General features: G+C 41.5%; 1 protein-coding gene and 1 long non-coding RNA gene across 6 annotated transcripts in view; one reads left to right on the forward strand and one right to left on the reverse strand.

Annotated features, from left to right (window-relative positions):
• Window positions 1–15,829, forward strand: part of LOC122990427 — a 188,667-nt gene extending 172,838 nt beyond the window's left edge. For all 3 annotated transcript variants that reach the window (XR_006405355.1, XR_006405353.1, XR_006405352.1), the window contains one exon: window positions 15,755–15,829. This is a non-coding gene — a long non-coding RNA (uncharacterized LOC122990427). The remainder of the gene's footprint in view (window positions 1–15,754) is intronic.
• The window catches only part of rab28 (RAB28, member RAS oncogene family), a 47,962-nt gene that overhangs the window by 19,884 nt on the left and 10,840 nt on the right, over window positions 1–17,238 (reverse strand). For 2 of the 3 annotated variants that reach the window (XR_006405351.1, XM_044363786.1), the window contains exons 4-6: window positions 15,739–15,868; window positions 3,557–3,660; window positions 3,372–3,449 (exon numbers count right to left, since the gene is read on the reverse strand). Coding sequence is in view for 2 of the 3 variants with exons in the window: in XM_044363786.1 (XP_044219721.1) it covers window positions 3,372–3,449; window positions 3,557–3,660; window positions 15,739–15,868 (312 nt within the window). In the remaining variant the exon portion in view is untranslated. Of the gene's footprint in view, window positions 1–573; window positions 676–3,371; window positions 3,450–3,556; window positions 3,661–15,738; window positions 15,869–17,238 lie in introns of all 3 variants that reach the window. The other variant, XM_044363787.1, reaches the window with a different exon arrangement.

The raw sequence follows: 17,238 nt of genomic DNA on the forward strand, positions 1-17,238 counted from the left end.
CTGTTATATCTGCAAAAAGCTTATCGGCCCCGTAGATATATCAGTCTCTAGCTGTAAATCCACTTCACCCTACAGCTCTACAAAGAGTTCAAGATAGTAAAGAAATCTTCTCTAATTCTCTTTAAGATCACTTGTTGATTGCAGTGAAATAAAGCCTGAGACACTGCAACCTACAGCCTGCCAAACATTTCTTGGCACACGGCCTTAAAAAGAAAAAAAAAATCCATGCAATGATATAAGTCATTGGTAAAAAAAAATTTGTGCACTCCTGCTTATGCCGGTCAACAGACACACAGGTCAAACTGGAGTCATGTCTGTTACCATCATAAAGGTTTTTCTCACTACATCACTCAACAACTCACCAAAACCCACATAGTTTGGATTCTTTAGACAGTTTAACATAATACTGTCAACTCTATCATAACACTACAACAGAAGAGGTGCGATTAGGTTCTAGTGGTCCGATGAGGTTCTCTACTTTTTCTAAAGCTCTAATCTGAACCACAACTACAAAGCTGCTGTGTTTTCATTGAACCGATACACTGAAATATATTTATGTAACTGGAGACATACTTCCAACTATTGAACCGAACATATTTTGCTTTTCTGGTTGTTCTCTTGTCTAATTGGGCCTTCATCCTGTGGGTAGTCCACCAGCTCAGCCTTCACGATCCTCTGAGCAGGTTCAACACATCACGCCAGTGGAGAAATGGAGGAAAGCAAAAAGGACAAAAAAAAAAAAGGAAAAAGAAAGGCATGAGAGAGGATGATAGGAGTGAAAACAATGGAGATCAAAGCCAGATAGGGTGAGGATGAGGAGATGGTTACAGACTGAGAGAAATGAACAAGAAATGTGAGAAACAGACAAAAACATGTGAAGCATGACCTCAGTGGGCACAGCAAGCGCACACGGCCAAGCCAACAACATGACTTTTTAAAAATGAATCATGAAACCAGAATCCTTAACTTCAGATTTTTAATGGAAAAACAAATGCTAAAAAAAAAAAAGAAACACAATCTTGAGAGTAAAAGGATTAAACATAACACATTAAATTAGGGCTGCAACTAACAGTTATTTTCATTCATTTGATTATCTGTTGATTCTTTCACTTGTTTAGTTTTTGTTCAGTAGCCTCATTTGAAATCTTTGAATTGCTAGTTTTGTCTGACCAAAACCCAAAAATATTCAGTTGACAAAGTGAGAAAAGACAGACACAAGTCCTGACTTCTGAGAGGAAGGATCCAGCAAATGTTTGGCATTTTTTACTTGATATGTCTCAATTACTCCATTATCAAAATTGTTGGTGATTCATTTTCTGTCAATCTACCAATCGATTACTCAACCAATTGTTTCTGTGCCACAGTGAACTGTCTTCTTTTCATAGTATGTAACTTCCCTCCTACTAGCTATGAGTAAAGGAAGATTAATAGAGACATAGATAATATAAAGGTGAACTATCGTATGTGACTAAATTCCCTGATCAAAAGGGTGAAAATTGTTATAGAGAATTCCTCATCAATACAGGAATCTAATTGTATGTTGCCAACGTAAACAAAGGCAGTATTTGTTCCTCTAGGTCTCTTTATACCATATATACTTAATATATCTATTGGTGCAACAAGTTTGGACATAAGTTTGGACGTAGTAGGAAGTCCAAATTAAATCAGCCAACATTTGATGGTACTGGTGCGACAGGCTGCTGGTCTTTAAGCTACACAACCACCGAAGAGCAGAGCACATGGCTGAATACCAGGCACCTGGTTGGTTGTCTGATTAACGAGCTGCTGAAGCCTGGTGTCGGAGTCAGTGAGTGATTCGTGGCTTCGCCATCTGATCTAGCAGACAGAGGACCATGACGGAGAGGGCTGCCAGGCAGATATAATACTGTCAGGGGTTGTGACCCTCATGTTCAGCTCTCTAAACCTGACAGCTGATAATGAGGCTTTACTGGCCCCACGGCTAGACCCTGAGCCATGACCTGCTCAAAGCTTCATCTCTATATCCATGACACAATCTCATTATGTCATTCCTTCATACACATTATAAAACTATATCATCTTTTTGAGAATTTGTATGCCGTTGTTTTTGCTCTGGATGGGAAATTAGACTGGATAAAATCATTCAGCTGCTGCTTTTGTGCAGATTTGGAGGCACATAATTAGAAATATTTATGATTTTTGCTAATTTAAGGTTTCTGGCAACTTTTTGTTATAGAACTACTGTTAACTCAGATATACTGATGAGGCTAAGAGAGCCACTAAGTCTTCATTTTATAAATGTGTAAGTATTCTACACTCACTCACTTTGTATTTTACAGTAGGCACTTTCACTAGTGCACATTCAAAGTTATTGAGCCATGGCAACACAGCCACCACAACGGGGCTATTATTACACTATTCTTTCCACAAAAATGATTCAGAACTTTGTCTAGACTGTATATAAATGAATGTAAAAAAAACACTTCACGCCATCACACTGTCTCTCTGTCAACTCGTCTTCACCTCTCTCCTTGAGGAGTGTACTGGATCCAGCCTCTCACCCTGCTTGATTAGCCTGGATTAAAGCACTTTGCTTTATTGACAGAGCTATCAAGGGAGGGGAAACAGAGCAAAGTAGATGGACGGCTCCATTAGCCGGTGGTCATTTTCAGTTAGCGGCAGTGTCGGTGATGGGAGAGGGGCTTGAGAATTTGGCCAGTCCTTCCCTTACATGCTCTCCCTTCTCTGGGGGTCCTGACCTCTCTGTAGCCCCCAGCCTCATCAACCACTACCCAGCCAGTGTGGCTCCAACTGGTCATATCAGAGCCAGGATTAATGTTTCTGGGGGAGGTGACCCTGTAAATCCTACAGCTGCCACCATTGGGCACATTGGTCTGGCTGGCAAGCTGAGACCCTGTTTTGGCCCAAAACGGTGGGAGATAAACCAAATAAATCAGCCAGCCAACCTAACCTTCTCACCCCTACAACTGCCTACCTTTCACCTCTGACTTCACGCGTTAATGTGGTCAATGTGGGTCTATTTACAGATGGGCAGTGTCAGTGGCAGGTAGACGATCACAGGAGGCAGACGTAACAAACTCGTGTTTACACAACAAAAGGTCCTTTACAGTGTGTGGTGACCTCCGCTGACCTAACACACTCCCTGTGACCTCCCTTACGTTCAGGCGTAACATTGCATATCATGCTAGGAGAGAAGAAAACTAAAGAATCATCTTCAACTTTCACTCTTTTACCAATCTATTATACATTTATGAGCAGAATGGTCAAAGCAGAGGAGAAAAAATGTAAATTTCATATCTTAGTTAGGAGCAAATAAGCTTAAGGAGGCAGCTGCATAGAAGTACTGGTGAAATTTGAGTGAAAGGGCTCACCTGGGACTGCTCTATCTCTGCTTTGTTGAGCTTTATACCGAGAATCTCAGCAGCCACTCTCTGAAAACAAAGGTACACCTAAAGAAAGAGATAACACAAACGGAAAATAAAAAAGGGAAAGGTTAAACCTTATTAAAGTCACTTTTACACTTTTATTGTAACTTGTCGAATCAGCTGATACTCACCGAGTCCCCCGTCTTGGCCGATACAAACTGACTGATGAGGCTGTTCTCTTGGCAGAAGCGCTGGTGTTTGTCAGCCTTCACTGTCCTCATGTGCTCCATGTCAACTGTGGAAGAAAACACAGTGTGAGGTGAGAAAACTGGTTATACAGCACTCTCTCGGGGTTAACTGTCACATACCTGAACATAAACAGAAAAGATAACAGTTTACACTTGAGTTAAGATGGAACGCGTCTGCCTATTTTATAAGGACGGTGCACATAAAGACATGTTAAAACAAAGCGTAATTCAATTATGTTGCTTTCAGCAGCTACAGCAGCTGATTGTTATATTTTTTTAAATTTATGAGGGATTCATTTCAGGGATTTCGAGAGTGGAAATGATCAATTCAGTAGCCCCGAGCTCCCATTCCCAGCTGGTGTTAAAGCTTGATGTGACACATTCCACAGTGTAAGTCTAGTACAGTTGCACCCTGAAGCCATGAACCTCTATTTGACCTGAAACAGACAAACCAGCCCAGCTGTGGAGAAATGGTTAAGAAACAATGCGAGGATGACCGAAGACTTCAGGCTAAACTCTCAGCAAGAGTGTAGATGGAGAAAACAGTTTGACTTATGAGCGTGTCGGCCTTTAAGGTGGGCACACAAGGCTCAAGAACTGAGACTGTCATCTTCACTCTGATTTACTGGGAGCACACAATGACAGCACCTTCCCTTTTAGCTATTGTGGTGGCGTCCCCATGCATTCGACTCCTGTGCAGTGATACCGGGCGCTTTGCTTCTCTCCTCCCTCGCTATGGGGTCATGCCGAGGTCGATGAGGAGGGTCACCTGAGGGTCTTGCTGCTGAAAGCAATAGCTTCGCTCTTTATTTCTGGCTTTGTGCGGAAAGGCGGCCACGCCCGGTATCTGGTGCATACACGTCTATGGTAGCTGGAGGAGGTCGGGCTACTGTACGGTGTTGCGTTTCTCTCGTCCCCGCGAGTTTTACTCTTTGTGTGAGGTTTCATTGAAGTTGTCAAGGCTCTACCCCGTTCTCATGCCCATTAGTGTGTGTGTGTGTGTGTGTGTGTGTGTGTGTGTGAGGGAGCACAAAACCAGAAGCAGAGAAAGAGAGAGACAGATACATAGCGAGGGAGAAATGTAAACACTGCACTAACTCAGTATTATTAATATCTCAGTAAGTCATATGACCCAAGAATGTTAAAGGCCAATCCATACAGATAAAAAAATACATTTGGTTAGAATCATTTTAGACTAAAACATATATTACCATCATCATAAGTGACATATAAACACAAACCTTTCTGGGCAAGGGCAGACACTTTTACATCTACTCAATGTCCAGGGCAGACTGTCACGTCTCTGCCTGTACATAAACATAGCTGTCTCATGGGCGTCAGCAGGTTATTAATTCCAGTCATTAACAGCGGAGGTACCCAGCATGCTACTACAAGTAAACACTGCTAATCCTTTGGATCCTGCACACTTGGGAAAGGTTATCAATCATGTGTCACGGTTAGATTAGCCAATATTAACATAGCGGCTCAGGATCAGGGGAAGAGTGGCACGTTACTGTAAGTAAAAACGAGGTACGAGTGAGTGAAGGATCTGAATCCTGCCTGTGAGCATCAAGCAGACGGTAAATTCAGAACTAGGCTGCAAGGAATATTTAAAAAAAAAAAAAAACAGCAGAAAAATAAAAAGTAAAGAAGTCCGCCAGACAATCACCATCAAATTCTAATAATCAATTAATCGTCACTTTTTTTAAACAACTTTGAAGTGTGGTGATTGGCTGTTTTTCTTTTCTGTCAAATACATCATTTTAAATTGAATATCTTTGGGTTTTGGACTGTTGTTGAGACAAAACAAGAAATTCAAAGATGTCAACTTGTGCTCAGAGAAATTGTGGCGGCTATTTTATTTATTTTTTTTCCATTTTTTGACATTTCATAGTCTCTGCAGACTAAACAACAACTAAAATAATCATTTTATTGCAGCTGTAACTCTAATGTTGGATTTCAAAATTCATTCCTGACCTGGAAAACGGCAGTTGACAAAATAATCTCACCATACAGTCTATTTAGTGACTTTTCTGGGGCTTTCGATTGTATCATATGAGCTTCATCAGCCCAGATGTTTCATATTTCTTAGCGCTTAAACCCGTGTCAGTACTTTTTTCCCCCCATCTACAAATCTATGACAACTGAGCAAACTATCTGCTGATGAAGACCATGTGATATAACTGAAAGCTCAAGAGTAGCTGTTAAATGAACCTTGCAGTGAGATTATTTTGTCGACATATATTCTAACGTATAAATACACCACTAAGTGTAAAAACACACATTCCTCACTCTCGATTTTGTGTGTGTTCTTGGTGCAATACGTGATTTATGAGCAGCTACTTACTAATAGGTCCCTCACAAAATAAAAGGTGGGCCCACATTCTCACACACAAGAATTTAGCAGCATGTGGCATCTGTCTGTGTAAACCGAATACAGGACTAATCCCACAGTTTTAGTGTTTTGCTCCATTTTTCTCCCTAATGTACCCATTTCTACTTATCAGGTCAAAACAATCTTCCTCAGATGATCTGGTTTCCCTCCGTTTCTGTCAAACTGTACATCAGCCTAACAACTCCTAGGAAGTGACTGCAAACACGAAATAAACTGTTTAGGCCTCTGAGCGCATAGAGATAGTAGAGGGGATCATCACTCGTCAAGAGCGATGGCCCTCCCTCGCTCTGGTCACCATCAGTGTTTATTTAAATGGTCTGCCTGTCAATGCTGTGAATTACAAGACAACAGTTAGAGATTGATATCTAATGGATAAATGAGGCTTTTACCGTAAATAACTGGTTTGTTATAACAGTGACCTATTACATAAATGGGAACACAACCAAATGAGAAGAAAATATGGATGCTCCTCTCCAAAAGTTGGTGTTTGTGAGGATGTCAGCTTAGCTGCCTCATGGAAAGAATCCTCTCACTCAGAACAGATTATCCTGAATCCAGACAGACTTGGACAGGTTTTCTTTTATGTCACTGAAAACATGAAAACTGAATCGGTAAAGAGGTTGGATGTAATCTGCCTGGAGCAAATTTTAAACAAAAACTAATGACCTTTCCCTGAAGAGAGCGTGCACCAACTGCCAGTGATTGAAATTAAATAAGTAAAAAAATAATGAATTAACACTATTGTCATTGGGCTAAGACTTCATGTGAGGCTATGTAACTTTTGAAAGAAAAATAAGACATTCCACCTCTTAAAAATGGAAAGTTGAATTCATAAGCAGTAAAACACCTCCCTATCCAGTTCAACACACTCAGTGGTTTTGCTGCTTCAGCCTAACTTGGCCTGGTCTAACCAGCAGCTGATGCTGGCTAATCTAAGATAATGTTAGCGAACCTTAGCTAGTTTCTGCTTTGTAACCGACATTACAGAATGAGTTTACTGATTTTATTACGCTGTTATTCTGTAACTGTTGCTTAGGCTCGCTTACATGCAGATCGCAAACAGTGCCACAAATAGTCACTCAAATTGCAGATAAACGTGTGAGTCCTACAGTCCTCTGGCATGCCTATGTGTGAGTCACAAGTATGGAGTTTCTTTTGTTTAGTTAAATGTGTTAAAATTATCCTGAGAGGGAATGATCTCATGTTGCAAGTTGCAGCTTGCATGTTGCAAATCTGGTTAAAAGGGGCCATATTTCATGACTGAAACTGAGAGTAGAAGTTGCCACTGTGGTCAAAAGTGATCATTACAGGATAATGCTAATGCTAAAACATGATGTAAGGGTAGCAAAAGTGGAAAAAGTTTGCTAACAATAGCTAACATTGATGAATTCAGCTTTTCATTTGTAAGAACGATGTGTTATTTATTCTTTAAAAAGTTACAAAAGTCTTGTATTAAAGGTGGAAAACAATACACCAAAGCTAAAATGTTACTGGCAACATACCTTCCATTTTTAGGCACTTTTTATTGATATTCTCATTGATAACTGGCCAAATGTGAACAAAGTACGACTTTTTTTTTTTAATTTCTTTTTTCACCAGCAGACATTGCCAAGGCGAAACAATAAATTAATAGGTCTATGTTGGCTACCCAGCCTGAAAATCTACACTGCACTGTGAGATCCTCAGTGGGCCTTTTAAAACCCTGCTGCGATAACAGAGACACCTACTCACTGTTCTACCAAGCCGGCTGCTGGGGACCAATTGTAACAGTTTACCCAGCGAGCAACAGCCAGTAGAATAAGCTTGACTTAACACAGTTAATTGCCGACAGCCTCATTTTAAACTAAACAGCAGTTGGTGTAGCAGGGAGAACGAGAGCTGAGGCTGGAATGTGTGAACTGTGTGTGTGTGTGTGTCTATGTGTCTGTGTGTGGTAGTAATGGTGGGCCGTGTGTTGTCAGAGACTCGGGGCTCTGAGGGGTCATATCCCATTAAACGAAAGTTACAGGGTTGAGCCTAATCAACCCCTGGGGAGAACCTATCACTTCCAACATTACCTCACACTATGCCTTTAAGACCCTGTTAAGAGGGTTCGTCTCAGTTTCCCCTCAATGACAACCATGAACCAGTTCAGACTGTATACTCCGACTCCTAATGAAATGATTTACAACTGTCTGAGCAAAATGTTCACTATGCACTACACAGTTAATAAAAACATCCCAGAACTATTCTGCAGCTCTGACATTCAATAGGGTTTTGTGCTCTAACTGCTTCACCACATTCAATTACATAAGAACGCCGTCATCATTTCTGAGGCAGAAGAAGTGCTCACACGTCTCGAAGCATCCTGGTTACGTGCAGCAACCTTTTAGATCAATGCAGCAGCACAGAGTTGCCGAATGTTGGACTCATAGCGTGTGGAGATATGTTACCAAAAATGTCTTCTCTGTCCATACATTGACTGAGACATTGGTATATTTTTATTTATGAAGCCATTCTGGGCAAACTTCTGTCATATCTTTGTTAACTTCTTTCACCGAGTTCATCTTGCAGTCATGATCTCGGATCACATCTGCTGTCTGACCCAGATGTTCAGACAGAGATCAGGAAAGAAGACTTTACATGTTTTCTACTTCACTTTCACTTGTCTGCAAAAGGAGTTTTATATATCTTGATGAATTCAAGACTATTTATTTTATGGTAAATGGCTCCTCTGTTAGCCTTTTTTAAATTGTTATCAGTTGTCAGTATTTTTGTATTTATTGCCTGGTTTTGCACTATTTTGTCTGCAACTTGACCGGGTCTCCAACCTCAATGGGACTTGGACTTTGGTTTAATAAAGTTTAAATAAAAATGAAAAAATAAGTGGCAGGTTGGGGTTGGAAAAAAAGCTGTTTTGCATTAACATTTTTAAAATTTAAATTTAAGTGGAATGCTACTTTAAATTAAGTACAATTTATGAAGTATAAATCAAAACATTGCTCTACAGCACCACAAGTGGTCACAAACTCCAAGGTCCAAGTCACCCACATTACAATGATATTACAGGTCAGTTTACTGTGTGTTTTCTGTGTGATTAGTGTGTTGTTATACTATATATATCAATGCCATATTATCCTACCAGCAAGCTCAATTTCTAAAAAAATATATATAAGTAAATAATACAAGTTAGTATATGATTTCTAATAAATTAAAGTACACTTAAAAATCAATGTTAATTTTGAAAATGCAATAGAGGAGTCTGGAATAGCAACAGAATAATTTCCTCTTCGAGCGTGGTAAAGAATACAGGAGGTTAATTGCAAGTGACGTTTTATTTACCCCTAAATTTTCTAGTACAAGATGCGGGGAAACTTTTACAACTTCAAAAAGTCTGTGAAAGTATAATGAATCATTCAGTGTGCTGCTTGATTGAATTAGACATTGATTTAACTTTCACAGCATTAGTGGCTAATAAAGCAAAATGACTAGAATGACTAGTGGTATTTATGTGAAACGTTTAAATGATTGGGTCCAACTGGTTTACATGACTTGGAGAGAGCTCATAAAAACTGTGTTTTGAAATGTGAAAGGCGTGATAACTCTACCTGTATTCTAAATATGGTCAGCATAATGTAAAAGCAAATAATAACTTATTTCCCCTAATAAGGTAGTTCCCAGTTTATCTTTGTTCAATAAAAAAATACAAAAAGTGTCACAGAAGTTGTGCTTTCTTTACTCCTAAATAAGTACACTATGCCGTCATTCAGAAGTCAAGTAAACGGTACACTTGCACATTTTATTAGTCCTTAACAGTGTAGGTATTGTTTATAGTAGGCACTGTTTATTTTCTCAGGACTGGAACATCTAAATTTAATGTAAAAGCGTCTGAAAATATTTTTTAATATTACTTCTGGCCTTAAATCCCCTTAAAATTGAGGAGAATGTAATTCCAAGATCAATGTAGTCAGTTCTATATTGCTGTTAATGACTTTGGTCATTGTATAATGGCTGGTAGTATGGTGAAATAATCATCAACATATTAAAACCTGAAGCTAAGTTAATAATGTTATCATGACTTTTTCAAGTGAGTACAGACAGATGAAGTGCTGTTAGTAGGCTGGTGTTGTCGAGGTGAGCGGGGCCTGTGCAGGAGTCCTCGGGGGAATCCTGACAGAGACAGAGCGCTCTTTGTGCTGCGGCACCCCTGCCCCGGTGGCCTGAAACGGGCCGGGGCCGTTAGGGGACTCGCTTTCCACTAGGTCAGAAGTGTTCTGTCGACAGCTCATTGATCACAGCTCATCTTGTCATTTGATCGTTCTTCGTGAAAAGATGTGCAGACACACACACACACGTGCAAACACACACAAGCATTCACACTTTAAAACATAATCAGATACTCCACAGCGGCTAGTAAAACAATGTGGTCTTCCTCCCCGGTCAGGGAATGTAAAACAGAGTGTCCAGCAGTAGCTGTAGAGGCAGGCAGAGAGCTGGAGTGCTGGGCTGTCACTGCTACAGTAAAACATGGGGCCAAGGGCCTTGCAGGCTGGGTTAACGGGCTCCCAGGACTTATGAAAAGTGAACAAAAGGCCCAGTTCTGAGCCGACCGCACAAGACGCTGCCCGAGGTTTCACTGGCCATGTCGTCCAAGCTCTCCTGTCGCTGTTAAACTAAGTGGACTTTTATGGGCAAGCAGTAATACATGCCTCTGTGAGCCGGCAGCATAACTATGAGCTGTAATAATTATACGGAGCACAGGGGAGCCTTCGTAATTGTACGCATCGCATCATGAATCTATTCATAATTAAGTCCACAGGCATATATTATGAATGTATGTGAAATATCATCTTTGCTCGTAGCAACGATGCGTTGGACTGACCTACATATTCAACTTAAAGCCGCAGCAGTGAACTGTAACATGGAAAAGTGAGTTCTGCTCATGACTGCCTGAGCAAACACCGTCCAAGTTAAAACCTGAAGCGGGAACAGGGCGCAAAGTCAGTGATGTAATATTTCACACCTCAAAAAAGTAGATTTAGCAAAAAAAAGAGGGAAAAACTGTGTTGATTTTTCACATACATTTATAATATATGCCTGTGGATCCAGATCAATCGGTTATTTACCCAGCCCTGTGTCAGCAAGGCCCCTTCCAGGAATTCCTCCATATCAATGTTGTGGAGAAGTGAAGAAATAAAGTACAGCCTGAGCATGATGAGGGTTCCAGGCTGCACTCAGGTCAGGTGGCTAAGCTGCGCTGTGCAACTCAAATGGCCCATGACTTACCACACAAGAAGGTATTCGAAGACTGATCATCTACTGCATGTGCAACAATATTTGCTTTATGGATGGCTAAAATGAATGAGGACTTTCCATGTTTCGACAGGCATGAGAGTCAAGAGAGATGAGTGCAGGGACCAGAGCTGGGTCAAAGAGTTGTTACAATTAAATCTAAGCATTTAGTACATTTTGCATAGAATACCAGATTGGCACTCGTAGCAAACCCTGGTAAGTATTTCTTCATTGCTGCTAGACAGTATTGACGGCAGTAATTTTACGCTGACTTATCGGCAGCAGTGTTATACAACTGTAATTCTTCATTCATCCCTCCGTATCCCTGTTGTAACCTGAATCTTTATTTCCCATCCCGTCTCACAGAAAGACAGCCGACTACAGTCAGTGCAGTTACTGAGACAATTTGATAAACACGTCTATCCTGGCCCTTTGCCTTTAATAAAATATAAAAGAGAAACAGGAAACACTGGATTTGCTGTAAACTGTAAACATTCCAGATCTTTATCCAACCATACACCGTGCATTACTAGGTCTATATACTGTATATATAATGTTTTACAGTGTCGAACCTGTGGTCGCACTACCCACAGTGCAACACAGACACTGCTGACGTGTTCATCCCTTCTATCTGGGGAGGGGTGAGGGTGCCGGGGTAAGAGTACTGGGCTTTTGTCCCACCTAATGTCTATTGTGGCTAAACCTTTCCCTTGGGGGCAATTAGGACCTTTTAGTTTGTTGTAAGAGGACCTAAGTACGAGTGGGTTGAGCCAGGAAAAACATTTTTGAGCTAAACCAAAAACAGAAGCGCATTGAGCTCCTCTGCGCTCCTGGACTTCTGAGCATCTCTCTATTAAGAAATGTGCAGGCCTACACTGAACAGACAGGAACTGTGGCAGCTTTACAGGGGCAGGGAGGTGACGGGGGTGAGAGAGGTGGGGAGGGGGGAGAGGCTTCAACTTCACCAGAGGCCTTGCCAAGGGGGCAAACAACTCAAGACTAACAATGTTGGTGGCAAGGACATGCTTCACAAGAAGATCCATGTTTCGCTTTGACTTTCACATGGCTGGATGGAAAACTGGGGAGAGAGAAGTGCGACGGGTAACGGTATGCGGTGAGATCTGCCGTAGCGTGCAGAAGGCAAACACACGTATGTTGTTTAACACAACAGGGACACAGAGCCAATGAAAAGACATTACTGTAAGTAAAGGCAGCTACAGCAGAAGTGTTAGTCTACACATGTGAGAGATAAGCCTTAAGAGTCAGTCTAAGTATGTGATTGAAAGAGTTAGTGTTTGCACAGGAATGAAAATGAATGTGCAAGTGTGTTTGAGAGATGGCGCAAGATAGGGACTTAGAGAATAAAGCGAGGGTAAAAGGAAACAGAGCAGAAGAGAAAAGCAGGTAAGACATAATTGAGTGTACAAATTCTCTTCATGCGGGATCTTATCTCCCTGTAGAACGGGACGTTTCCCATGGCAGGCCTGAGTGGATCAGCAGTGAACAGTGTTAGAACCTCTGAGCAAAAAGCCATGAGTGATGAGGAGGGGTTAAGAGAACTGAACCCATTTAAGTCACCCAAATAAGGGCTGTACAAGCCCATGATGGATGCTCCTGGAGTTCCTGAGGGAGAGAGCGCTAGCAATGGGAAGGGTGATGTGTGGGGAGCGAGCAGGGGTCCTGCGATCCCCGCTCAATAAAAACAAATTGGTTTGATAAACGACACAAGCTTAATGTCTACAGAGAAATATGTGCACTAATTTCAAGTATTAACTTTAAACAGTAACGTAAGTCATTTTAAAATAGAGATGGTCCCGTTCAAGGACGATGTAATTAGAACTGCTAACAGTATGCCATATTTCTTATATCAGTGACTTCAGACAATCTCTGACCTAAAAGGCAAACAGTCTTGAATAGGCCAGATGCAGCTGTTGTTAAGCAAAGAGCAACAGAATTTATCGTTTACTCTTTCAAAACACACTGCACTTATTAGTCTACTAAAAATGAAACACTCGAGTGGTGGAGGAGATGTCTGTGCAACAAGCCAACATTTCTCTTGAGAAGTTCCTGTGTACCATACAGTGTTACACTGGGCTGCACTGTAATAAACAGTTATAGTATGTTTAGACAGACCAAGAGCTTAGCATTCTTCCATTACCCATGTGTTCCCAGAAACTCCACAAGTGTGTTGCTTTACCTAAGTGCATGTTTCTATGCACTTAGGTAAAGTGAGTGTCTGTGTGTGCGTGCACACACTTGCATAAATAATTGTGTGCACATATGTGTGTCCTCAATAAAATATTTCATGGGCTTCCTCTCCGAATTGTTACAAGTGGTGCCATTATTTAACACAAGGCTCTGGGCAGCATGTAGAGGGCAAGGGGGTGCAGCATACTGGTGCTTAACAAGCACACTTAACCCCAGCCGGCCATGCTAAGCCGAAGAAAGGAAAGGTTGTTCCCTCGCAGTGACATGGCACAGGAGGGCAGTCAGGCCAGGGTAAGGAGAGGAGGAGACAGTATCATTAATGAACCAGTCTGGTCCATGGGCTCAATTACCGTACGCCGGGTAAAGAAGACTGTTCAAATTAAACTAGGAGGCAGGCGCAGGGCAATTCAGGAAATTTAAGCTCAATGTATACTGCAGCACATGTACTGTTAGTAAGCCAAACAAGGTGACATTGGACTGTAGCCTCAATGTTGACTCTATCTGAAAAGAACACAAAAAAAAATGTAAAACACTGCAACAGGTCTTTTAGTACATGGGGAAAAAAACTTTCAGCTGCATAGTGGATGCATGTAAGTACTGCCGTGCTGTGACTTCTACAGCCACTGTTCACCTTAGTTTATCTGAGTATAAACACTAAAAATCTCTGAGTGGTGAAACACCAAAATATCCCCTAAGACAAGTCCTCACAGAGACATAAATCTGTAGCGTTTTTATAAGCTCCTTGTTATGTCTGTGCTTCTATTTCAGTCGTCACAAACATGTTGCCTCACTCAGTCCGACATCATGGGAACTAGTTCAAAGAAATCTTAACTCCGCTCCCAAAAGAATGCTGTGTATTTGTAAGCTCAGCTCATTGTTAATGTGAGTATTTAGGCTGGAAAAAGAAAATGCCACAATACTTAAAAAGGTTAAAAGATCTTCTGCAAAACTTACAGAGAGGGTGGAGAGAAAGAAACTAAAACAGAAATGTAGGTGTGGACATTTCCAACTAGAGGCTAGACTAACTCTCTTCAAGCTCTGAAAAAAAAAGGAGTCCATGGGAGGGTTCAGGGATTCATAAAGTCTCGCAAGGTAATTGATTGCTCCTAGCGGGGCAATCTGTGTGGGATTTTGTTTTCCTTTTTTCAGCCTGTAGGAACAGAAAAAACACACATGGGCCATTCTCGGCAATAGAGCCATTAGGGGGAGCATGACTGTGTGAGTGTGGGGGTGAGGAGCCTGACAGCGGGATGTACACTACTTAAACATTACAGTACACACACTCACCCACACACCCAAAACCTAGCCTAAATACAGAGGCGCCCACCGTTAAAGCCGGGGCATTAGGAGATGCAACGGATGCAAAGACAAGAGAATCTGCTCTAGACAGGCGAATTAAACCGTGACCTATGGTCCCTGTTGAGTAACATTAGCGAGAGCTTCCTGTGTGCAGGCACCACTCTGTTGACCGTTCATCATCGCCCGGGAAGGTGGACAGTCACCATTACACACACACACACTGACGCCTCGCTTTACAATAACACGACGGCAGCCATGACTCCACATCTGTCAAGAGGATGTTTAAAAAGAGTCATCATTATTACTCTTTATTTTGGAGGTGGGTGGATGGGTGCAGGCTGATAGGAGGAGAGCCGTCTGGTTAACGTCGAGTTCGTCTCCTCTCCTTAACCGATGACTCGGGACAGGAGCAGAGGCTCGGGCCTGGGGGGGGGGGGTTAGAGGTATACTGACTGAAAAGGGAGGGGGGCCACAGATAAGCGGTGCCCTAGGTCCATTGGCCCAGGGATCTTAAATCATCGTCACTCACTCCCCAGAGTTCACAAACATCAGCATTCCCATCGCTCCAAAACCTCACTCTCTTATCAACAGGTTTATCACACAGATCAGTTATCTGGTGCTCTAACAAACACGTCTGCTACCATCAAACACTCACTCCTCCACGCACAAACACAGTCAAGTAAAATGAAAAATGTGTCCGGGTGAAATGAATAGATAGAGAAATAATCAGTCCAACACATGTAAGATAACCTCATTTCATTTGCAGCCATTTGGTAGAAATTAAAATAAATAATGCAATTTGTCAAAGCTTTCTACAATCACAAACTGCAGAACAGTTTTTTTTTTTTTTTAAAGTACTGTAATACTCCTAACAGGCTTAATGTTCTCACGAGATGATGAGAACAAGCAACTTGTGTGTGTGTTTGTGTGTTGTTATATGTGTAATACTCACTTTTGTTTCCTATCAGGGAGACAACAGGCTGAATATCACATTCCTCATTGGCCTTCTTCACCATACTGAACCAATCCTCCAGATTCTCAAAGCTCTGGTAGTTGGTGATGTCGTACACCAGGAGAACGCCCTGCGTTGGAGAAAGACAGAGGAACAATGTTGACTCTGACGCTCGCTGAACCACCTTTCATTTACTCAGTGGGAGAGACTGGTTGTGAGTACACAGCTTAGTGTTTTTAGCTGATTTTCATTCATGTTAAGATATTGAGTAATATAGAGTGAGCAAGGGAACAGTAGGTGGCACTGCTCCTCTTCTTAGAGTAGGGGACAGACTCGCCTATTAAGGGACACACTCACACATACTCTAAGTTATGTTTAGTACTATTATGATTCACTGTTTGGATTCATGTGGGTCTGTTTTTAAAATGAAAATTGTACATCAAGAGTTCTCATTTTTATAAAACACTTGAAATTCAGTGAAAAATAGAAGTTAGGGCTAGTTATCTACTATCTGAGCTGATGAATGAGACATTTCGAGACTTCGAGATATTTTCCTCCTCCCTATGTAATCCTCAACACTGAATGCTCTACACAGTCATGCAACAACACCAGAGCCATGTTTAAGCAAATACTCCAGACAGAGATATTTACACAAACACAAATTAATCAAAAAGTAAACACAGATACAAGAGTTGATGGCATAATTCAACACAAATTATCACTCAACTATCTGTTATCGTTACTTCGAGCTTGTGTCATTTCTACAGGACTTGGAAATTAATGTGAGCCAAGGTAAACGTCTTTACTTTAAGCTGCATGATGCAACACGACTGAAGGGGTGTCTGCTCCTTTTTGTTCAGCAGACACGCACTGTCACAACACGCGGGGACGGTGACGACAGCTTACGCCTCCGACAATTACCCGCGCGTCTCTCCGAACAGCCATGATTGATTACAGGACGCATAGTGCTGAACAATAGGTGTGAAAGTTCCATACGGCGCTGACGAGAAACTCCCTGAGCAACGTGCCGTAATGTGGCAGTGATGTACGACATCTCGCTGAAGAAGGAGAGTGACCGTAGAGGAAGTGCGGCAGATGTGGTTAATGTACACACAATAAGTGCTCAATTTAGAGCAGAGCACAGAAAATGCCAATAAATGTGTCACTTTCACTATTTTTAAAGCCTTGTAGATTCATGGGAAGGGGAAAAAAAAATCATACTGATGTCAAATATGACTTAAGTGTACTTGGACATAGCTGGCGTATGGTGACAGTTTCCCTTCCTGCACCCAAATGCTAGGTCTTTTGTTATTGTGTGGTTCTCGTATAAGACACAGTGTAGTCTTATAGCAGGCCTCCTCAATGAAGAGACACTTTGGAGGTGACAGATAGCACTCATCCATAGCAACACAGCAACCTGAGGATGCTGATGTACAAACTAGTACGCACTGACACAAATTAAAGGGCACAGCTGTCATTATAATCAACATGCTGTTTAGT

This window comes from Thunnus albacares, chromosome 10 (assembly GCF_914725855.1).
Source record: "Thunnus albacares chromosome 10, fThuAlb1.1, whole genome shotgun sequence".
In the NCBI taxonomy this organism is placed as follows: domain Eukaryota; kingdom Metazoa; phylum Chordata; class Actinopteri; order Scombriformes; family Scombridae; genus Thunnus; species Thunnus albacares.